The 25,972-nt window shown below is 39.2% G+C and overlaps 1 protein-coding gene across 1 annotated transcript in view; it reads left to right on the plus strand.

The window, feature by feature from the left end:
* The first annotated feature begins 9,706 nt into the window (after positions 1-9,706).
* The window catches only part of LOC110537279 (ephrin-B1), a 69,070-nt gene continuing 52,804 nt past the window's right edge, over positions 9,707-25,972 (plus strand). The window contains exon 1 of the mRNA XM_021623204.2: positions 9,707-10,830. Coding sequence (XP_021478879.1) covers positions 10,712-10,830 — 119 coding nt within the window. The 5' untranslated portion in view covers positions 9,707-10,711. The remainder of the gene's footprint in view (positions 10,831-25,972) is intronic.

Consider the following 25,972-nt stretch of genomic DNA (forward strand, 5'->3'; position numbering starts at 1 on the left):
TTAAACTCTAAATGGATCTTAGAGGTGGAGGTGTGAAATTTGTCCATTAACCAAGAATACCCCTGTGTCACCCTTCGTCCAAAAGCTGTCCTCCTCACAGTCCAGAGAGGTGTCCTGAGAAAGGTAGTGATTTCAATTTTTCGAAGTCTATTAATACTAGGTGACCTGTTCCCCATCATTAAACAAAGTCTGAAGTGCTGAGACGTACACCTTTCAGACACAAAGTTTTCACCAAAGACCGATTTTTAAAAATGTATTATCTGAGGACTCTTGTGTAAAGAAAATTAATTTCAATCAGGGAACACATACTTCTGATTGAATCGAATAAAACCAATAAACTAACACTAAACACAAAAGGCTCTCGCGCTCTGATGTTTTTCCACCCAAACTATGAATAAGTCATTCTTCATGGGATCCACTGCCTTGACAATGGCCTCAATGGACTGTACATTTCCAGGGATAATTACTGGGTAGCAGATTAAATAAACAACACATCACAGAGAATAAACATGTTAATTACACACAGTCTCTTACGACTCATGTCTTCTTGCTCAATGGTTTAGCCCTTTCCCAAAAGTTATCTCTTTAAATGTACAGTTGAAGTCGGAAGTTTACATACACCTTAGCCAAATTCATTTAAACTCAGTTTTCCACAAGTCCTGACATTTAATCAGAGTAAATATTCCCTGTCTTAGGTCAGTTAGGATCACCACTTTATTTTAAGAATGTGAAATGTCAGAATAATAGCAGAGAGAATAATTTATTTCAGCTTTTCTTTCTTTCATCACATTTTCAGTGGGCCAGAAGTTTACATACACTCAATTAGTATTTGGTAGCATTGCCTTTAAATTGTTTAACTTGGATCAAATGTTTCAGGTAGCCTTCCAGAAGTTGGGTGAATTTTGTCCATTCCTCCTGACAGAGCTGGTGTAACGGAGTCAGGTTTGTAGGCCTCCCTGCTCACACACACTTTTTCAGTTCTGCCCACAATTTTTTTATGAAATTGAGGTCAGGGCTTTGTGATGGCCAGTCGAAAACTTTGACTTTGTTGTCCTTAAGCCATTTCGCCACAACTTGGGAAGTATGCTTGGGATCATTGTCCATTTGGAAGACCCATTTGTGACAAAGCTTTAACTTGACTGATGTCTTGAGATGTTGCTTCAATATATCCATATAATTGTCCTACCTCATGAAGCCATCTATTTTGTGAACTGCACCAGTCCCTCCTGCGGTAAAGCACCTCCACAACATGATGCTGCCTCCCCCGTGCTTCACGTTGGGATGGTGTTCTTCGGCTTGCAAGCCTCCCCCTTTTTCCTCCAAACATAACAATGGTCATTATGGCCAAACAGTTCTATTTTTGTTTCATCAGACCAGAGGACATTGCCAAAAAGTGCAATTTTTGTCCCCATGTGCAGTTGCAAACCGTAGGCTGGCTTTTTATGTCGGTTTTGGAGCAGTGGCTTTTTCCTTGCTGAGCCGCCTTTCAGGTTATGTCGATATAGGACTTGTTTTACTGTGGAAATAGATACGTTTGTACCTGTTTCCTCCAGCATCTTCACAAGGTCCTTTGCTGTTGTTCTGGGATTGATTTGCACTTTTCTTAGCAAAATGCGTCTCCTTCCTGAGCGGTATGACGGCCGCATGGTCCTATGGTGTTTATACTTGCATACTCTTGTTTATACAGATGAACGTGGTATCTTCAGGCATTTGGAAATTGGTCGCAAGGATGAACCAGACTTGTGGAGGTCTACACATTGAACCAGACTTGTGGAGGTCTTGGCTGATTTCTTTTGATTTTCCCATGATGTCAAGAAAAGAGGCACTGAGTTTGAAGGTAGGCCTTGAAATACATCCACAGGTACACCTCCAATTGACTCAAATTATGTCAATTAGCCTATCAGAAGCTTCTAAAGCCATGACATCATTTCCTGGAATTTTCCAAGCTGTTTAAGTGCACAGTCAATTTAGTGTATGTAAACTTCTGACCCACTGGAATTGTGATACAGTGAATTTTAATTGAAATGATCTGTCTGTAAACAATTGTTGTAAATATTACTTGTGTCATGCACAAAGTAGATGTCCTAACCGACTTGCTAAAACTATAGTTTGTTAACAAGAAATTTGTGAAGTGGTTGAAAAATGAGTTTTAATGACTCCAACCTAAGTGGATGTAAACTTCTGACTTCAAATGTATTCCAAAATGTTCTATTTTACGTCTGAATTGTTGGATGGCTTTTGCCCATGTTGGACCATGCCCAACCTCAACACAAGCGGGGAAATGTCTAATCAGGGAGGAAACTTGAAAGCATTGTTACACACCGGCACACCAGCGCAGGGGTCGTGGGCTCACAATTACACATACGGAAGGCAAACTGATGTAAGGGCCTGCAAGGTGAAGATAAATGACAGAGAGCTTCCTCTTATTCTTTATTTTTAAACCCCCACCCAACAGCTTACACTGAATCACATGAGCCATGGTCTGAATGCCTGTTATGTTCTGCAAGTCTGTCAAAAGGTCTTGAAGACATGTGGTGCTTTAAGGATACACTGAACTCATTTGAGATACTGTACTCGTCTGAGAAAAGACACTACATCCATGTCAGATTTGAAATTGAAATAAACACAGAGATTGAAACTCAGACTGAGATATTCAACTGATAGAATGACTATACATCTGAGAGATATTCATGTCAGGGCAAGTCTGTTAATAAGGAGAGTGTTAATGTGATCAGAAAAAATAACTTGATGTACCTTGATTGTTTCTTAGCCCTTGGTCTCATAATAAATAGTGTTAGGTAAAGATTAAGCCATGTTGAGTGGATGATTCTCTAACTAGCTAATGTGCAATCTAATCCACTGCCGATTATAGTGCACATTCTGGGACATGAGGCTACGAAACCGCATTATGGGTTTGATACAAACATAAACTGATGTAACTTAGTCTGTATGATCAGTTTCTGTATGCATGACAGGTTTGAAGGCACCGATTAGTTTATTTTAAGTGTTAAACTTTTAAATCGACGTTGGTCTGCACTATGCTATACGTGGCATTGTTTGTGCTGCTTTTTTTGTGGTGGAGAAAAGTGCTGTCCATGCTCACATGGCCTTGTCTGACATTCCATCAGCTTTACCCCTTTCCCATAGAAATCATACTGTACTGTTGCCTATGTACTGCATATGAAATTCACGAGGGTCATGCGATCTACCAGCCTGGTCTCATAGACCAGACGTAACATAGTAAAGGTAAATACGGGACATTCAAATTAGTATGATATGTTGAGTTTGAGTTTGAGTTTATTTTTTATTTTTACAGGGACAGTGCACATTAATCAACGTTTCAGTAAAAGTGCCGGTTTTAGCCAGCCGGCTAATTTTCAACCGCAGTCCCTGGGCAGGTTATTAAAAACAATTACAATATAGACAATAGCAGCATAGAACAAGCAAGACATAGCAACATAGGACAAGCAAGACATAGCATACAGACAGAGCAACATAGGACAAGCAAGACGCAGCATACAGACAGAGCAACATAAAATAAAAAGCAGCAAGACAAAATTCATAAAAGCAACAAAGTGTTTCCACACCTCACAAGCTACAGACAACAGACAACATGGAAAGCGGCAACACACAGCTAGGGACTATGTTACGTTTGGTGTTGTTACTCAAGACAGATGGTTACTTAAGGCAAAAACTAAAGTGGGGTGGATGGGTGGGTAGGTGTATAACGCAAACATCTAGCAACCCAAAGGTTGCAAGTTTGAATCTAACCATGGCCAACTTTAGCATTTTAGCTAATTAGCAACTTTTCAACAACTTTTCAACTACTTTAGAGTGTGAAGGTGAACGGAAAGCCTCTAGAGCAACAAACCGCCCTCGCTGTCTCTGCCTGGCTGGTTCCCCTCTCTCCACTGGGATTATCTGCCTCTAAACCTATTACAGGGGCTGAGTCACTGGCTTACTGGTGCTCTTCCATGCCGTCCCTAGGAGCGGTGCATCACTTGAGTGGGTTGAGTCACTGACGTGATCTTCCTGTCTGGGTTGGCGCCCCCCCTTGGGTTGTGCCGTGGCGGATATCTTTGTGGGCTATACTCGGCCTTGTCTCAGGATGGTAAGTTGGTGGTTGAAGATATCCATCTAGTGGTGTGGGGGCTGTGCTTTGGCAAAGTGGGTGGGGTTATATCCTGCCTGTTTGGCCCTGTCCGGGGGTGTCATCGGATGGGGCCACAGTGTCTCCTGACCCTTCCTGTCTCAGCCTCCAGTATTTATGCTGCAGTAGTTTATGTGTCGGGGGGCTAGGATCAGTCTGTTATATCTATAGTACTTCTCCTGTCTTATCCGGTGTCCTGTGTGAATTTAAGTATGCTCTCTCTAATTCTCTCTTTCTTTCTTTATCTCTCTCGAATGACCTGAGCTCTAGAACCATGTCTCAGGACTACCTGGCATGATGACTCCTTGTTGTCCAGTCCACCTGACCGTGCAGCTACTCCAGTTTCAACTGTTCTGCCTGCGGCTATGGAACCCTGACCTGTTCACAGGACATGCTACCTGTCCCAGACCTGCTGTTTTTAACTCTCTAGAGACAGCAGGAGCGGTAGAGATACTCTCAATGATCGGCTATGAAAAGCCAACTGACATTTACTCCTGAGGTGCTGACTTGTTGCACCCTCGACAACTACTGTGATTATTATTATTTGACCATGCTGGTCATTTATGTACATTTGAACATCTTGGCCATGTTCTGTTATAATCTCCACCCGGCACAGCCAGAAGAGGACAGGCCACCCCTCATAGCCTGGTTCCTCTTTAAGTTTCTCCCTAGGTTTTGGTCTTTCTAGGGAGTTTTTCCTAGCCACTGTGCTTCTACACCTGCATTGCTTGCTGTTTGGGGTTTTAGGCTGGGTTTCTGTACAGCACTTTGAGATATCAGCTGATGTAAGAAGGGCTATATAAATACATTTGATTTGATTTAGTCACTTTGCAACTACTTAGCATGTTAGCTAACCGTTCCCAAAACCCTAACCTTAACACTTTTAGCTAACCCTTCCCCAACCCTAACCTTAACCCTTTAACCTAACTCCTAAATGTAACCCTAACCTTAACCCCTAACCATAATCACTAGCCTAGCTAATATTAGCCACCTGCAAATTTGTAACATATTGTGCGTTTGTCAAATTCATAACATATTGTACGTTTTGCCAATTCATAACATATAATACGAATTGTAATTCGTAAAATATCATATGAAATGGGTGATGGACATCCACAAATGAATACATACCATACCAAATGTTACATATCATACTAAATGTAGTGTCTTGTATTTACATACAGAATAATACGAAATGCTCCGAGACCAGGTTGCAGCAATCCACATGTCCACATGCCTCATGCAGCAGCTGCACCAGGAGCAGCTGCTTTTTATTGGAGGTTTTTACAAGCTTTCTGTATCCCCACAGAATGTGTCTGGCTTTTCATGAAATGATAAGTGTTAATCAGAGATCAGAGTCAGACCACGTCAAGGTAGCTGAACGCAATGACGGAGAATCTCAAAGAATCATCTAAATACATTCCTAGAAGTGTGTGACCTAGATATAATCATATTATCAACTCCTGCAACTTTATTTTAGTGGGAAAATCAAACCTCTGCTGATGCAAGTCAAAACTGCAAGAACATTGCTTTAAGGTTAGAGGAAACCTGCCCTTATGGACTAGAAAAACACAATATTTCTCATGGTGCAACAGCCTTAATTAAATTGACTTATTCTCTCCTGTGAGTCGATAGCCGTTTCCCCTGTCTCATCTAGCCATGGCTGATTTATGATATTTCAAGGCAGAGTAGTTTCTGGAGAGTAGTTTAAATGAAGCTTTCTTAAGTTATTATTGTTCCATTCTCACAGCCCTGAGAGCACTCAGGAGGGAGGGGGTCCTCTTGTTCTCTCTCCTATTGTGGGTTATGCATATTCAGCAATAAGCTCTCTCCTTGAGAGGAGTGCTCGCCTTTACTGTCATAGCAGATAAACACAAAAGCAACCATAATTGTGCCTCTAGTTCCATAAAAATCCCATTAAAACATTCTGTCATTGATTCTATAATGCCGATGTCGTGGTATTGTTCAATCTTCCTGAAAGCCAAGCATTAGTGGGACACAATGGCTCCATTTGAAGCAACATTTTAAATATTGGATGACAAGCAAATTGCTAATTCTTACAGTTTTATAAATAATTGATGACACATTTTAGACCCTATAATTACACAGGCCCTAAGCTGGAACGACACACTGCAGTAAGCCCTTTAGTTTTACTCACGTAAACTCCTATCCAAAACAACACCACTCTTTCCTTTGCTCAGACACACACCGAGTTATGTGCTCTTCTTGAGTAATGTGGTCTATGATTGCCCTTTGGAATATTATATTTTCCCAGATAGAACCCCTTATTAATTTGGATAGACACAAAACCACTCAATGAATTAAAACTAAATGAAAGCTGTAGACACAAATTATATCTCTGCATTCTCTTTCAGTTATCTAAGTTGTAGATTGTATCATAAATTATTCATCAGAGTTGACTGCACCAAAGGCTAATTTCCAGTAGGAGAGTTCTCTAATGACATCAGAGGCACATCCATGGCTTTCAGCGTCTCTAAAGAGCTACTAACATCAGGGCCATAAGTCACCTGTGTGATGTTGCTTTAGCTCTCTCTCTTCCTCTCTCCCTCTCTCTGAGTGTTTTGCAAATGCGGTCACTGCTTATATTTGGACAGGTTTGTGTTTTGACTAAACTCACTGGCTCACATTCTGAGGGAAAACAACAACTTCTGATATCTTTCCAGTAGACTCACCGCCACATTCTAAAACCAAGTGGGAGCCATTCAGTTTCATAACTGAGTTATGAGGCCAAACATATGCAATCATTTCATAATCAATGCTGATATGGTGAGAGGCTATATTTTTTTTATTCCTTCCCACAGCAACTTTAAATAGTTACTGAATTATAGATAAAGCTAATTCACACACTATCCTTTCTAACATCAACAACACTTTTTTGATAGTCTAAATCGGTACAGCGAGGCAGCTAGTAAGGGGCTTTTTAGGGGAATGTAAGAATGTGATGCCGATGTCATACAGTACCTTTACTGAAAGGGCACAGTATGACACCAGCAGGTACAGGATTGCCACACAAATGGTTAAAATGCTCAGAAACTATGTTTTCTATTAGACCATTTATTACAGTATTCATCTACCACCTCAGCCAGTTGTTGAGGTCATCTGGCTGTGCATCGATAACCAGCTAAAATGAAAGGGAAATCTACAGCCAAGAATAATCTAAATGAAAATATCTAGTCACAGTGGCTGCCTTTCATTGGATATGGATTTGGAACCGTCAGTCTAAACAGTCAGCTGTACGATAGGACTGTCTAAAAATGGCTTCTTAGTAAGTGAAAATAGTCCATCCTTTAGCAGCAAACAAATTTACGGACATTCCATTCCATGTTGCCAGTGCTGTCCTCTGTATCAGTCTACCTCTTACTGGATGGCAAAAATGCCTTGAACTGATGAGCATACAAACAATAATTTACAATATGTGTCTGGTTATGTGATGGCAATTGCAATCTGAGAGTAACTCCACATTTTCCACTTGACATAGAATTATACAGCTGATTATATTCAGTGAAGCCGTGCCTTTCTCAAGGGCAAAACAGCAGTGTCTACACCTGGGAATTAAACCTGCACACCCTCTGGCCACATGCCCATCCTCCATTGCTACTCCATTTTACCACTGGATCCCCTGAGCATTTCACTATATGCCTGAAAGGTATTTTCAATGAGTGTCATATTCAAATTAAGACCTTTTTGTATTTTCCTCCCTTATTACAAATGTTGACATACATGCTTTGTTAAGGAGGTTAGAGAATATTCTACATAGTCTACTGTCACATTATGATATCAGGTTAGATCAAATAAGCAAACTGCAATGTAAAGTTGCTATTATGTGTCTATCCTAAGTAGGTCACAAATAAATCAAACATCTAGTTTAGAGCGAGGAGCTATTTTTAGAGACCTTCCTTGGATGAAGCCACAGCAATATGAAAAGGTCACATATTCCTGACTTTGCAGAGATGCATTGAACGCCAACCATGGTATGAAACACAACTATGAAAACAGCTGTGCTTTTACTCACAATGATTTGTATTAGTTAGTTTTTTTGGTGTATAAGCACAATCTTACTAGGTAGCTTTGGTTAAGAGGCAAAGGGAAATGGAGATACATTTATTTATTTTTCTATATTACTTTTGGCTATATCCAGAAATATTTCAGCACTTTTCTGCCATTCAAGCAGGAGTGGATTGGCCATCTGGCATTTCGGCTGGTACATTTTTAGTCCAGTGGGCCTGTCTAACTTGGGTTTTTAGCACAAAATTATAATTGTCTGCCTAATAATGGGGGCCTTAAGGAAAAAAATGGGCTGGTATGGGGGCCTCAAGGAAAGAAATGGGTAGGTGTAGGGGCCTCAAGGGGAAAAAACGGGCCAGTGTGTTAGAAATGCCAGGGACATTTTAGGTCCCAGTCCACCCCTACATTGGCATGTTCATAAAGAGATCCCAAGGGACCAAAGAAGGCCAAAGGAAGATAGTTTTACCTGTGATTTGATTTAAAGCAGGAAATGATCAGTATATTTCTATTCATGTTTATTTCCATAATAGCCTACATTTAATGCTTCTTTTTTTTACTATCTCCATCAGTGTGTTTAGCCTTGTGTTGGAATTAGATATAAGAATAAATAATTTACATTTGAACAATATCGAGATGTTAATCAATAACGAGTTCCTAAAAGGCAACAAACTTGGAAACATCTGTTTTGCTCTTTAATTACGTGTTACTTTTATTCCTTATTCTTATACTTATTTTATTTATTTATTTTAAACTGCATTGTTGGTTAGGGGCTTGTAAGTAAGCATTTCACTGTAAGGTCTAAACCTGTTGTATTCGGCGCTTGTGACTAATAACATTTGATTTTTGATTTGTAAGAGCAAGTCTGACCAATAATGGCTTTGCAACGGGCTGCCATAACTTTGATAATATACATCATTTGAATTCAAATGCATCACATATATTACTGTCAGAGAAACGTTTTAGGATAGAAGATAATAGCCTAGAATAGAAAATAATAAAATAAGAATAGATGCAGCAAGATCCACTCGTGATAATGCTTTCTGTTTTCCCACAACGTTTCCACCCTTTCCGATAGAGGGCAACATTGTCAATAGTAATATGAGCCATATTAGACCTACAAGAGTCACAGACTACCATCTTTAATTAATGAGAGACTCATCAAAAATATATGTTTTTGACTATATCAAACACCTTATAAGTAGTCCATGTAGTGAGCAACATCCTGTAATAAATGTATCATGCGCTGCAATATTAAACCTTATAAAGGCAAAATGTATTACCTGTGTTGATTGTGGAGACATTCCCGGTGCAGGCCAACATATTCACCATGTCTAATCAACGCATATTTATACAAAATAGTCCGCACATATGTTGAAAATGATAAGTATCTCTTAATTGCCATGTATTCACTGTAAAGGGCCCAGACTGTACTATGCCGAGTCCCTTCGGTCAAGGGAATGATGAACAACTGAATAATGAGAGGACTCCGCCAAACTGCCTTGATTGGTTGGGAGGTCAGGGCTATCCAAGCGTTGCATTACGTACGCAGCAGTGTGTGCGAAGGAGTATTGTATGCCAGTTTGGAGTGTGCACTGTACGCTGGAACTATCACTGGAAAAACTCATTGCGAGTTCAAGTTAAATAGGCACAATATTTCACTTTATTTCCCAGCTGTTTTCTTTTTTTTATAGATTCTAAACTGGATTATTCACCCGTAGCCTATCAATGTCGTGATTCATGCACTTTGGATGAAGCAGTTCAGAACGGACTTCGAACATGAGTTGGTGTCTCCAATATACAGGCACACTGTAACATCTCAAGTGGATTGGAATTTCAATGCACGGGAGAGTAATTTCCACCTGAAATAAGGATTTTGCGCATTTTATCGCGAGTGTTTTGGAGTCTGCTACTACACATATGGAGTAGGCTATTTTGGAGATACGCAAAATGTTTTCTGTTAGAGCGTTATTATAGACGATACAATGAAATTGACTTATCTATAGACAACGGGTTCACCATACAAAGAAGAGTATAAGAAAACAGACGTGCCAGAGATCTTTCCTGAAGCAAGGACAAAGGGGTCACATTTACAGTATCGGATTGTTAAATGTGCATCAGCAACTGTAAAACACACTTCAGCGCACGGGTTCGCGGGCGAAGACTCCACTTGTTAACCGACTCAACATTATTTTCTGACCAGTGACATTTTGAAACTTGTTATACCAAGGAGTTAAACGTACGCATACCTTACAAATCTATTCGACACTGGAAGGTGATGAGATAAAGAATCCAGAACATTGTTTTACCTGCAATATACTCTTCTGCTTGCATAGCCTGCACGGAACAGAGGAAACAGGATTTCACGATATCTATTCAGTGATGGTTATCATTTGTCATTTTAAACGTGATTTTACGCATGATCTACATGCGACACTAGCGAATGGGATCTAGAATTGTACATTTACACTGTATCCATTTTTGTTTTATGATTTCATCGTGCCGTTGATTCATTTGCATCACTGAATAAGCGTGGAAATGGCAGGCTCCTGTTCCAATTGGAAGTACTACCTTTGGTTTTTGACAGTCTTGTGCAGGTCGCTGTTGCCCGTGGCCAAAACGTTGGAATCGGTGGTTTGGAACTCACAAAACCCAAAGTAAGTGTTAAATGTGCTAATCTAGGATATATTAGACATATATCTGTATTAGCCTATATCTGTATTATCATGCATTAAATACAACATAACGCTCATGCTATTCTATTAGCATGCGTAAAGATGCTAATGGTCAATACATATGAATAGGCGCCTGGACATGTTTCCAACTACTATTTGCGCTGAATGACATTCAGGGCTCTGTAAGGTGCTGGCTCTGATGCCTCACACAGTGTTGAATGGAAAAGCATAGGTCTACTGTAAAACAATATGAAGTGGAGTCATGGGGAAAGCCAGACATGGTTTGATATCCTATACATCATAAAGGCCATATTTTAAACCATCAATAATAAGCATAGTTCAGTTCTGCCTAGTGAGTCATTCATGGATTTCTAGATGTTATGGTAAATGTATTTCATTCAAGCTATGTTCGTTATTTAGATAGGATTCATTAACTCGTGTTTGTCATTATTCAACTTCCAACCAACATTTATGAGATGCCCAAATTCACCTAGAATCACCCAGGCCCCATCATTTACTGTTAGGGAAGCCTACATCTACTGCAGCAGATTGGTCTCTATAATCAAGTGAGAGGCAGCAACTGCTCCTGGTGTGTGTGTGTGTGTGTGTGTGTGTGTGTGTGTGTGTGTTTGTGTGTAAGTGTGTGTGCTTGTGCGTGTGTGTGTGTGTGGGGGTTTTCAGGTGCTCTCCTCTGGATGGATTGACACATTTATAAATGTGTTTTCCAAGTTTAACCCTTATCTTTCTGGCTTTGAGGATAGATACATTGCCTAATATAACATCCCCACTCAACATACTTCAGTCCTCAGAGCGTAACAGGGATTTTTTGAATATATAGGCCTTTAGTGGTATTTTGTTATTTGATCTAGATGAAGACATATCAAACATCTATATGTTTCATATGCATGTCAATCCAAGTTATTCCTGGAATCATTTCTGATCCTGCAATACCGAGTCTCCAATAGATTCCATGGGTAGTTTCTGGCTGTTGAGGCCTGTCTGTCTTTAATAATGCTATAGTGTATAAAATAACAATAACAGTATATGTGTGTGTGTATATATAACCCTTGGGCAAAATCTTTTCAATCAGTAAAGATTAAAGTAATATAAGGGAACAAATGTAAGTGTTACCACAAGGTAGCAGTGAGTGATGTCTCTTGCATATATTTTTTATAAAATATATTCATTATATTATCCAAGCATTCAATTAAGCTGATAAGGTGAATCACACCTTTTTATAATTAACTTAAAAATCGGAAATATTGAGAACACATCTCTATTATTCTTGAAAGCAATAACCGAGGGCCTCGGTATTCAGGATTTAAACACCAGCCGTGGATGGAGTCAAGTGAAGTGGCCTAGTCCTGAGCTTGTTCACTCAACAGTACACATTTTAAAATAAGTCACGACACGGAACAACGTAAAAGTGCTGACAGAGACAAGTCTTTAATTGCCGTTGAGCAGTTGTTAAAAAAGGGCTGTTTTGTTTTACAACAGTTGGTGGCTGTTTTCTCAAGTAAGTTAATGTTTGTTTACTTATCCACCGAGTGGTATTGCTTTGCTTTGCTTTGCCTACAATGCTGGTAGCTAGGTCGTCCAGAGTGCAGCCAGCCACTTAAAAGCTGATTACAGATCTATTGGGCCATGAGGACATGAAGACTTGATGATGTTCATACAGGCATCAAAATAAGTTAATTGATATGTAATAAATTGAATTCACACAAAAAATATTGATGATTGCACCTCCAGAGAAGCTAACTTCAAAGCATAATAGATATATTTTCTTTCCAATGTTTAAACTAAACCTTTTCATTTTATTCAGAGCTGAGGCACGTTTATTTGGTTTATTTTGCTGAATTGGTTCAGACTAAGTTTGCTCCAACTGCACCTGTGGTTTTTGAATTGGAATGTAGCAGCCATTTTGTATCAAGACATTGTATGTCAAACAAATTTGTCAGTAGTTCGGATGAGTTTCATTGTGTGTTCAGTGTGGATGTAAACTCAAACTTCAGTTCTCAAATGATCAGAGACCACACAAAATCTCAACATAAGTAATGTATTTCGAAGAAGACATTGTCTCAAGTGTTTAATATTGCCTTATAACAAAACAGGCCAAAGCAAGTCTTTTCAGGGACGCTAAAATAAACATTGTTTGAGTTCTTGTTGACTGTAATGATTTTATGACTCGAGGTGATGGCCCAGAAATAGGCTTAATAGATGTCTAACTCGGACATATGGAATAACACTACCCCCATGCAAGCGCAGGCAAATCACTCTGTAAAGCAGCTTACAGGGCTTTCCACAGTAATTCCAGGCAGATCGACTCACAATTTTTTTTAAGACACATTTACGCAAAGGCCCCTGGTATATACTTTTTTGTCTGTTAGTTGTGCATGTTCGACACCACTTCTTATTACATGTTAAATATAATTTACGATTCTGTGATTTCCAATTTTGTCTCAATACGATACTTGACGTCTCTGTCAATGTTGACTCAAATTGTCTGCATACAGTTTCAAATAGGACATATAGCCAATATTGATGGATCAACACTGAACTTAGCTAAGACGTACTGTATGTTGGGACTTTTATTTTGACACTCAGTATTTCTGTTACTTGTTCAGAGTAACAGACTCTACGAGTGAGGAAGGCTTTAGGGTTGCTACTATTCCCTTCTCCACTCTTTATTATTTTCCCTTATTAAAATTATGTAGCCGGTCCACCACATTGAGTCATACGCACTTCAGACACACTGTCTGCTGATTCCTCCCCAGTACCAGAACACTGGCGTGAATAGCCCACACTAATTTGACAGCTATACACTTAAGAAAAGTACTCCATTCATGTAATCACATGAAGTCACACTCTAACACGTAGATAGGCCTACTGTGATACAGAGATCAAACTCGTACAGCATTGAAAAGCAGATCTAGTGATTGGGTACATGAGGAACAGCTTGTGGTAGACCAGGGAACTTCACAGAATGTGTAAGAGTGTAAACAATAGACACAATACAAAGATTATTGCATATAAATGCAGTTGTTCTTTGATCACAAGTCAACATTTTAAGATATTGTTAACATTTTGGAAAAGTTGTTTCTTGCAGACTTCTAATTTATATGTTCAAATGCACAATAGATAAAGCTATTCCAAATTCTATTTCAGGCAAATATTTACAAATATTTACTTTTACAACCAGTAGATTTGTATTTTTTTCTGTGATATTACTGTAGGAGTATTGTTGTTGTTGTTTTTTTTACAAGAGGGATGGATAAGCATAGATGATATTTTCCAATACATTTTTTCTACCTAAGAGAAAGAAGGGGATATAGTTGGTAATTGGATTTATTGATATTGAACAAACTTGTTCCTTTCTAATTTCTCAGGAGGGAATAAAATTAGTAGGTAATTGAAAATCTGTCTTTCATTAACAAAGGAGATTTCTCTAAGTTCCTCTGAGAAGTGAGCTCACTGGCAACTTAAGATAGGTTTACCTGCATTTACTATATTGTAGATCTACCATGAAAAAAATAGAGAATATTTTGTTCAAAGTATAAGCAAATATATTATGACAAACCTTTCTTTATTTTGTTATATGAGCATCTTGTTCTAAGCCGTAGAAAAAATACTTCATATCATATTTGTCATCTTAAAATGTAGTTTGTTGTAGCAATTTCCATGTTGGGCTCACTGATATCCCACACAAACATTGAGAAAGAATATAGTAGTTTGTCACCTAGATTGACAGTGGTTATCATACATGTTTTTCACATTTTGTTGCATTACAAAGTGAGATTGAAATAGATTTAATTGTGCTTTTTTGTCATTGATCTACACAACATGCTCCATAATGTCAAAGTGAAAAAAACTCTACGCATTTTTACAAATGAATGCAAATTCAATAACTTAAATGCAGTCATTGCACAAGTATTTACCCCCTTTGTTTAGGCAAGCCTAAATTAATTCAGGAGTAACAAATCACATAATAAGTTATTTGGACTCACTCTGTGTGGTTGACATTATTTTTTTAATGACTACCCCTTATTCTCTCCCCCAAACATACAGCATCTGTAATATCCCTCAGTCGAGTATTGAATTTCAAGCACAGATTCAACTACAAAGACCAAACTTTCTGAAAGCCTCATAAAGAAGGGCAGTGATTAGTAGATGGGTAACAATAACAAATCAGACATTGAGTATCTCTTTAAGCATGGTCAAGTTAATAATTAGGCTGTGGATTATGTATTAAACCAACCAGACACATCAAAGATATAGTCATCCTTCTGAACTGAGCTGCAGGACAGGTAGGAAACTGCTCAGGGATGTCACCACAAGGCTATTATTTTAGAAATGAGATCAATGGCTGTGATGGGAGAAAACTGAGGATGGACCAACAACATTGTAGTGACTCCACAATAATGACCTAAATGACAGAGTAAAAAGAAGAATAAAAACAAACAGAATCCAAAACATGCACATGTATGCAACAAGGCTTAGTGCAATACTGCAAAAAACACTGCAAAGGAATACACTTTTTGACCTAAATGCAAAGCCTTATGTTTGGGGCGAATCCAAAACCTCACGTCACTGAGTAACTGCCTCCTACTTTTCAAGCATGGTGGTGGCTGCATCATGGCATGGGTATGCTTGACACCGGCAATGACTGGGGAGGTTTTCAGGACAAAAAGAAACGGGATGGAGCTAAGCACAGACAAAATCCTAGAGGAAAACCTGCTTAATTCTGCTTTATAGCAGACACTGGGAGAGGAGTTCACTTTTCAGCAGGACAATAATCTACAACAGAAGGTCAAATCTACACTGGAGTTGTTTACCTGGAAGACAGTGAATGTTCCTGAGTGTCCAAGTTGCAGTTTTGACTTAATCTGCTTGAAAATCTATGGCAAGACTTGAAAATGGCTGTCTAGCCATGATCCCTAACACCTTGACCGAACTTGAAGAATTTTGAAAACAATTATGGGCAAATATTTTTAATAGACTTATCTAATAAGACTCACAGGGGTGAATACTTATCTAATCAAGATATATTAGTGTTTTATTTGACATTAATCTTAATCTTCCACTGACATTACATAGTGTTGTGTGTAGATCTTTTTGTTATTGTTGATTGAGTGATTGATATGATTTATTTAAGTGTCATACACCTACTGGTGCCCAGCCCACATGGGCTTACAAGACACTACTAAACACACTATCATTTTTCTTGTACTCAAAACAAAATACATTTAACAAATTATATGCGTATAATAATCATGGCCAGAACAGCTACCATCTAGCCACACTACACAAACAGTACATTTCTCCTTCTCCTCCAGGCACTGTGAACAATCGGAGCAATCTCAAACACGCCCTGTCTGAAACAAAATTCAAGCCTCTGCTCGCCCTGTAAGCAGAATACTTCAGGGTTATTGCCACATTTTTTTTTTATATACAAAAAAGAACATGTCTCAGATCGTCATACAGAGGGGCTATAAAACACTAAATTGATTTCTTCAAGATCACACAGTAGGCATGTTCTAAAAATTATCTTCAGGCACTCTGTTAAATCTACACGTCTTTATAACCGGGGGGGGGGGGGGGGGGGGGGGGGGGGGGTCTGAGTTGTGCGCTAACTGACCTTCGGCTTTTTGTTAGGTTCAGGTGGACATATGGTTCAGTGATGTAGTTCTCTTTGATGAGAGTGTACATTCTAAGTTTAGGTTTAAACCAAATATCAGCTGCTCAATTTTCCTTTTGGATCAGAAAAGGCTTGTCCTTGATTTGGTTAACACCACATGGAAATTTGTTCCCGAAATTACCATATTTTTGGTGAAACTGTATTTCAGATAGACAAATAGATAATTCTCTAGCCCATGGATAGTTATGAGTAAGGTCCCAGTCCAATTTGTTTTTGTGTTTCTGTGTTCTGGCATATTTATTAGTCTATTCCATAGACGTACCATGTCAGTTTGTCTATATATTGTAGATGTATAGATGTGATCAGTGATTTTGTAACTTTGTAACACAATAAAATGTGAAGAAATCCAAGCGGGGTGAATACGTATGATAGGCACTGTACTACATGTAGGATGCTGTTGTGCTTTTGAGACCCATCACTGCTGGACCTCATAAATTCACCCTGTCATCTCTCTCCCTTGTGAGAACAATAGCAATGTAATCCTGTCCTGTATTTCCCAAGATTATGGGTTATGTGTCAGATAGAGCCAAGCAGGTGGTGGCCAGTTAGTCCTACTGTATGTCTTCAAGAGACTAGATGTGCTGTTTTTAACCATTGGTGCATGTGAAATACAGGCAAAGGCAAGCTTTTAGACAACTTGCATTTACACACTAACAATACTAGTTTCATAATGTTGTTAAGGTCTCCTCGCGGAGGTTATGATAGGATAACAGGACAACAGGCTGTTAATTAAGAAGAAAAAACATTTGAATGCAGTATCATTCCATTTGATGGTGCACTTCATGCCATAATTACACTGTAGTCAATGATTCAGAAATGATCTTTGCCTTTTAAAGCCAGGGAGTATTATTTTTGTCTGTGCTCAGTGCGCTATCTTGAAATCAGACCCTCTAACTAGGTAATTTAACTAATCCCATATTAAATCCTGAGTCAAAAATGAGAAAGGAGACACCAAAGGTTAATGTTTTAACTATCCAGTTAATGTATTATTAAAGTTATCAATTAGGGAGTGAAACCTCTGAAATCTCACACGGTGAAGACCAATACGAGAGACTATCTGTCTTCAGTGACTGGTTTATGGTTATGTCAACAGTTCGACATGATGTTGTAAAACGTGAGAAAACATTGCATTTGATTTGTGTTTTAATTATTTTCACAAAGTCACATATAGACATTTACGGATATAGTTTGGTCCGGAGATTCAGCAGCGTATAATAAATGGAGAAGATATCGAGTGTCCTGTGTGTTTAATACATTAGAGCCAAGTGGAGTAGCTCAAGCTTTGCTTGACTGTGCCATCATGATCAATGCGCCTGTGATTAAAACTGACAGTCTAGAGATTAACTCTGTCACTGTTTAAATAGGCTGTGCCAACCCTCCAGCCTTTAATAAACCCACCCATGCCCCTGCTCCCTAGGTTTCAGCCGTAGTTTACACAAGAAAGAGATTCCTTTGAGAAGTGTCACAGGAGTGGTTTTGTTCTCTTCCTGCCCTCATCCCTTCATGCTGGTTCTGATAACGTTTCACAGAAACCCAGACCCCATCACAAAGAGGAGAGACTTAGAGCCACCTCAGGACGGCTTAACACAAAAATGAAAGGAAAGTAAAAGCAGTCATTGTGTCATTAGGCACTCTAATATTCCACTTTTAGAAAGTAGTGGAGCTACTATTCCAGACAGTTGTCTGAGTCTACCTTTTTCAGCCATTAATGGCTTGATTCTGATCAACTGAGCACCTGAGGAAGGTCATTGTACGTACATACCATTGTGAGATATACAAGGCATGGTTTTAGACATTGTATTATCTTGGTTAACCCAGAACTAAAGTATTGCGTAATTGGTTAGATTCTCAATTAAGTTCTGGGTACATACATTTGAAGTTGGAAATTTACATACACCTTAGCCAAATACATTTAAATTATTTTTTTTCACAATTCCTGACATTTAATCCAAGTACAAATTCCCTGTCTTAGGTCAGTTAGGATAACCACTTTATTTTAAGAATGTGAAATGTCAGAATAATTGTACAGAGAATGATTTATTTCAGCTTTTATTTAATTCATCACATTCCCAGTGGGTCAGAAGTTTACATACACTCAATTAGTATTTGGTAGCATTACCTTTAAATTGTTTAACTTGGATCGAATGTTTCGGGTAGCCTTCCACAAGCTTCCCACAATATGTTAGGTGAATTTAGGCCCATTCCTCCTGACAGAGCTGGTGTAACTGAGTCAGGTTTGTAGGCCTCCTTGCTGGCACACACTTTTTCAGTTCTGTCCAGAAATTCTCTATACGATTGAGGTCAGGGCTTTGTAATGGCCACTCCAATACCTTGATTTTGTTGTCCTTAAGCCATTTTACCACAACTTTGGAAGTATGCTTGGGGTCATTGTCCATTTGGAAGACCCATTTGCGACCAAGTTTTAACTTCCTGACTGATGTTTTGAGGTGTTGCTTCAATATATCCATATAATTGTCCTACCACATGATGCCATCTATTTTGTGAAGTGCACCAGTCCCTCCTGCAGCAAAGCACCCCCACAACATGATGCTGCCACCCCCGTGCTTCACGTTGGGATGGTGCTCTTCGGCTTGCAAGCCTCCCCCTTTTTCCTCCAAGCATAACGATGGTCATTATGGCCAAAAAGTTATGTTTTGTTCCATCAGACCAAAGGACATTTCTTCAAAAAGTACGATCTTTGTTCCCATGTGTAGTTACAAACCGTAGGCTGGCTTTTTTTATGGTGGTTTTGGAGTAGTGGCTTCTTCCTTGCTGAGTGGCCTTTCAGGTTATGTCGATATAGGACTCATTTTACTGTGGATATAGATACTTTTGTACCTGTTTCCTCCAGCATCTTCACAAGGTCCTTTGATGTTGTTCTGGGATTGATTTGCACTTTTCGCACCAAAGTACGTTCATCTCCAGGAAACAGAGTGCGTCTCTTTCCTGAGCGGTATGACGCCTGCGTGGTCCCATGGTGTTTATACTTGCATACTATTGTTTGTACAGATGAACGTGGTACCTTCAGGTGTTTGTAAATTGCTCCTAAGGAAGAACCAGACTTGTGTAGGTCTATAATTTTTTGGCTGATTTCTTTTGATTTTTCCATGATGTCAAGCAAATGTAACCGATGTGAAATGGCTAGCTAGTTCGCGGGCTGCACGCTAATAGCGTTTCAATCGGAGTCACTCGCTCTGAGAACTTGAAGTAGTTGTTCCCCTTGCTCTGCAAGGGCCGTGGCTTTTATGGAGCGATGGGTAACGATGCTGAGGGTAGCTGTTGTCTATGTGTACAGAAGAGGGTCCCTGGTTCGAGCCCAGGTAGGGGCGAGGAGAGGGACAGAAGCTATACTGTTACACAAAGAGTTACTGAGTTTGAAGGTAGGCCTTGAAATACCTCCAGAGGTGCACCTCTAATTGACTCAAATGGTGTCAATTAGCCTATCAGAAGCTTCTAAAGCCATGACATAATTTTCTGGAATTTTCCAAGCTGTTTAAAGGCACAGTCAATTTAGTGTATGTAAACTTCTGACCCACTAGAATTATGATACAGGGATTTATAATGGAAATAATCTGTATGTAAACAATTGTTGGAAAACTTACTTGTGTCATGCACAAAGTAGATATCCTTGTCCTAACCGACTTGCCAAAATTATAGTTTGTTAACAAGAAATTTGTGGAGTGGTTGAAAAATGAGTTTTAATGACTCCAACCTAAGTGTATGTAAACTTCCGACTTCAACTGTACGTGTTAAGAGAAGATAGAACAAAGAACGAAACTGGAACAAATAGCTCCACTATCTCTCTCTTTGCAAGTTTCAGGCAAGTCTATGGGCCAAATGTCCCATCCAGAAGCTAACACCTGCAAAATTGTGATTTGTCCGAATAACCAGTGAAGAAAAACCCAACCTGGGACTAATGCTGCTCATCTCACGCATCCCGTTGTATCATGACAGATCTACGGTAAAAGAGATTCTATGAAATTACTAGAGGGGCTATGTCATAAACCCTCAAAGTTCCAGAATAAGGTGAAAATGACAACCATTAAACGCAGAGTCAATATTCACGACATGAATTGCCCTCGACCACGCCCACAAATTTGGGAAAACAACATTCCTTCCCATTCACCCCCATTGTAAAAGAGACAACTTCTTTGTTGGTTTTTAGTTATACAGAAATAACAAAACATGCCGAAATGTTGATGTGTTGTTCAATGTACATGTAACCAAGTCAAAAATCCCGACCTATGGATCGCAATGCTCCTATGTAGGAAAAAATAGAGCATGCGAGAAGAGCCCTGTGACTTCACGCTATTCGCCTTTGTAGAGTGGGAAATGTGCGGACTCTGTGTCCAATTAGGCTACACGTTACTATGTGTGTGGAAAACATTTAATCACAGGTAAGGCATATATCTTGTTTAGTATAGTTCATTTATAACGCCACTCACTATTTCTAGCTGTATAGTCAATTTGTTTGTGTTCTAGGGCTTGGCTAGCTTAATGTTCCGGTCCGTAGCTAGCTAACTCACTCGGCTCCTAGCACCGTCATGAATAGGGGCATGAGGGAAGCCCTGCAATATTATGTTTTTCTAAGTAGTGAGAACAGGCAATGTTGAAAGGTAATCTTTAGACGTGTTGTACTTTTGTAATTGACTAAAACAAGAAGACAACAAGAAAATTGTGTTTGAAAAGGGTCATGTTTTTGCTGTGAGTTAATGGGGTAACCTAGGTAACCACAGGTTGTTTTCCCAACAGGCGGGCATTCTATTTAATACCGATCGGGACTATTGTTTGAATGTAATGTTGGCATATTGGCAGTTTAAAGGTGCACTATGCAGAAATCGCTCGGCCATTTCCTGGTTGCAAAAATTCTAATAGTTACCTAATTTCAGTTTATGTGACAAAACAAGCAAGTATAGTGTTTAGAATTATTGTACCATCTAAACCGATGTGAAATATATTTTCCATAACCCAAAATATTGTATTTTCAGCTGGTGTACAAAACCGAAAGTAAAAGACGCAAAAACGAAACCTAAAGCATCAATATGTAAATTTAGAAATGTGACGTATTTTATATATGTAAGTCTCATTGAAAGCAAGTCTACAAATGTTAGATCAGTTCTATATGTGCTATTTTTATGCTTCCTGTTTTCAAGTTTTGGCATCTTTAGCTTTCGGGTTTTGTACACCAGCTTCAAACAGCTGAAAATACAATAATTTGGGTTATGGAAAATATATTTTACAGCGGTTTAGATGATACAATGATTCTCCACACTATATTTGCTTGTTTAGGTCACATAAAGTGACATTTGATGAACTATAAGAATTTTAGCAACCAGGAGATGGATGAGCTAATTCTACATAGTGCATCTTTAAGAACAGGAAGCATAGAAATAGCGCACATAGGACAGATCCACCGCTTCTTAGACTTTCTTTCAATGAGAATGACAGATCTATAACTCACATTTCTATATGACTTTAGTCAGATTGCCCAAAAAGTTGCATATTGGAACTTTAATAATAAAAAAATTAAAAAATGGAACCATTCCTCTGTCTGGCTAACAAACATACAGTGCAGATAAATTATTACAATTAATTATTTTACATAATATCTTATCACATAACTGGAAAACCATGATTGACCAAAGTGTCTGACCTTTATCCCATCATAAGAAGGTTCATGTCCATTTGTGTGTATGTTTTCTGCCCACGAGAGATTAGACATTTTGAGATGAAGACTTGAGAACTGTTACCTCATCTTATGTCTATGAAAAGATCGATGTATCACCATTCTCATGTGGGCCACATTCTCCTCTCTGAGTGCTCTGTAACTGACTGATAAGGTCACTTTAAGTGGCCTTTCCCTTTTAGTTACTTATTTAAATCAATACATGAAAAGGGAATATTCAGGGGAATGTTTTACAGCATGTTTTCTCAAGGCTACTCTGGGGAGTGAGCTTTCCACCCAAATGCACTGTTAATGGACGACCCAAATCTCTTGCACTAACATATGTATTTTCTAGCTGTTACAATTACATTTTTTTTTCATGTGACGACTAGTATGTGCTGGACCTTTTATGAATCTGTTGACAGTCTGGATGTAAAGTTCCTTAGCACTGACTCATGCATTCACAGCCCTTTTAAATGAAATACTGTGCTCTCTAATGCAATGAAAGATACCCAAATGCTTAAGGGGCAACTAATAATTCATGTTGTCTGTTAATGTCTGATTGTTGAACATGTGTCATTAGATTGGACCCCAAAGCAGTTACCGTTACAAAGGGGCTCACATGTAGACAAAGGAAGCTGAGAAGTAGAAATCAGTTATTTCAAGTTTCTGGATATATTTGAAAGGCACATTCAGAAGCGTAGTACATTAGTGGTAGTCCTATAGAAAATTATATAAAATAGCCAGTGATGTGTGGTTCGGAAAGGTTATATTTTCATTACCGACATTTTGTATAAAGTTGCATGAGAAAATGGATGCATGCGTTTTTCCATCTCTCGTCACAGCCGTTACATGCAGTTGACTGAAAACCATTGAGTTCATATTTATTGGCAGAGTAGGCTGAGTCATTGTTGAGCGCCACAAGAACGGCATTGTTTGGCACCCTCGATCCATGACCATTCCTAAGTTAACTACAACATTCATTTAACTCTACTAAACAATCAAGGGCTTGGGATAATGCGGTTGGGGGTTGTCAGTTCTACATGCCTAGCTCATGCTTGCACAAAAATGGCAAAGAGGTTACTGTACAGAATGGGGATTGTGTAGCACAAGGGGAGAAGAACAGATGTTAGATATCAGAGGCACAGATCACACAAAGGGTATTCCACCGAACACTCTCACCTTGGAACTCAGCATACACATCGCCCCAACCAACTGTGAGATTTGGATACAGATATTGCTTTCCACAAATGCATATGGTTCCCCTAACATAGTGCTCTTTGTTGTTGAGGGCTTCAACAATATAATAGTTTTTGCATTCACAGTTTGTAGCAGAACTTATTTAACTTATGGTGGTCTGTGTTAATAGTATGCACAGGTTTTCTTAAAAGTTGTTTTAAATCGTTTTGTTTTAATGGTAAGGACGGCTAAAGGTGCGGTCATGTATAGACATGCTATGTCTCTTCTTGTATTATCTTGTATCTTAAAATCAATGTTATACACGCACACACACACACACACACACACACACACACACACACACACACACACACACACACACACACACACACACACACACACACACACACACACACACAGAGACTCTGATCGGATCTGACTCCATTAGTTACACTTATGTATTGAGCAGGATCCCAAACAGGGAAGCAAGTGGTTTGATCTTCTTCATGGAGAGGACAGCAGTAGGGAAACCCTTGTGTCTCTCTGCATTCCAAATCTAGTTCCTGGCTCTGGAACGGATGGATGTGACAGCCATTCCAAAGCCCATTAGAACTGGCGTTTCAGAATAGATTTAACTAAATGGCTGATGCCGTGAGCCTGATAGGCCGAGTCTTCCGTAAGTGTGTCACTGCGCCAGATGGACTCTTTGCTAGAATACATTTTATTATTAATTATGAAACAGACCCTTTAATTTGTACCGTGCATCATGAAAGAAATCACACAGCAGAAATGGCATAACACAGACAGAGTGATTATAACTATATAGACCCTGACTGTGACAAATAGATAACAGCCACCTTTCAAATTTCATGAACATGATTTTTCTCCCTCTCTGAGGGTGCACGTCAGATGAGAGCCGCCTTGAGGTTTGCTGAGGTTTTCCTCTCTCCTTTGTCTGGCCGTCCAGCTCTATGAAGGCTAGTGATCCAATGTGTCTGTAAACCAGGGCTTTCTCCATGCCACCTTTAACCCATTCTACTGGGGCTCCTTGAAGGCCCTCTCAAGGCGTTGCTATGTGAATGACCAGCATGAAAGGATTCCCTAGTCCACTGCACAGAGTTTGGGGGGAGGAGGGGGGTGGATTAAAAGTCACGCTGTTAACGGTACAGCTCCCAAGGATTGGCGGACCCTCAAACCGCCGAGTGCCCTGGCAGCTGGAGAGGCCAGCTCAAAAGCCCCACGCCGGGAAGCATTCTCTCCCGCTCTTTACAGGAGGCTGCTAAGGAATCTGCACATACACAGAGGGGAAAAAACAACCCCCTTTTCTCACATTTCTGACAGAGTTTAGGCAAACTATAGACAGCCCATAGTAGATCATTCTCCACATTCATCTTCTGCCGATCTACCATTCCAGTGTTTAATTGCTATATTGTAATTACTTCGTCACCATGGCCTATTTATTTCCTTAACTTACCTCATTTGCACTCACTGTATATATACTTTTTGTTTTCTTTTGTTCTACTGTATTATTGACTGTATGTTTTGTTTATTCCATGTGTAACTCTGTGTTGTTGAATGTGTCGAATTAATACGCTTTATCTTGGCCAGGTCACAGTTGCAAATGAGAACTTGTTCTCAACTAGCCTACCTGGTTAAATAAAGGTGAAATATATATATATATTTTTAAATCATTTGTTTTGCATATAACTTTTTACCATGTGGATTTATTTGTAAATATAAAAGTACATAGTTCTTCTTTTTAGAGATTCTGAGAATAGTGGTTTTGATCTTTATAAACCTTCTGTTAGGCTGCAGTTAAATCCACAGCGGCTTAAAGCAAGTGGGATTTCAGGTCTATTAATGAATTGTTTTCATTGCAGGTTTGAATGATTAAGTCAGATAGTCACAGATTTCGTGCACATTTTCTCTTTTTATGACCCTGATGTAATTATTTTACCTGACAGTCAGGGATATGGAGAATATTGAAGACAATGCAGGCATAGCAATAGAGGATTAATCCTACAGACAAAAGCATTTGTTTTGAAAAGAGGCGGTGAGCTGTCAGGTTAAAGTTTCAGAGAGAAAAGAGGACAATGAAGTCCAAATTGAAATTCCTCCCAGTGTGGCCTTTCACATTAAAAATGACATTGTTTGGAGACCAGGTACTCCTCCGGGGGACTGGGCCATTGTCTGCCTGCAGTGAGGTTACAGTGTGGCCGCAGGTCACCCCGCTGAGGCTCTGACTGATGATAAGGCTGTGACATAAGCCACCGCTTCTTCCCACCGGAATGGCCTTTATGGATCTGGCAGCTTAAAAAGTTTAAAGGCACTCTGAAGTAAAATGGGACTGAGAAACCTCAGGCTATGCATCTCTGAAGCTTGTTTATCATAATAGCATCAAAATATATGCACCTTTTATCATCTTGCCTCAGTAATGCCTCTTACTAAAACAGTAATAAGAGACAAATGTTTTGATTCAGATTTTTCAAGCAATTTTTTCAATTGGGTGGTCATTGTTATCATGTGACTGTATTGGCTGGAACTTGATCGCTTGACAGCCACTGTTATAGGAATAGTGGGACACT

This window comes from Oncorhynchus mykiss, chromosome 12 (assembly GCF_013265735.2).
Source record: "Oncorhynchus mykiss isolate Arlee chromosome 12, USDA_OmykA_1.1, whole genome shotgun sequence".
Taxonomy (NCBI): domain Eukaryota; kingdom Metazoa; phylum Chordata; class Actinopteri; order Salmoniformes; family Salmonidae; genus Oncorhynchus; species Oncorhynchus mykiss.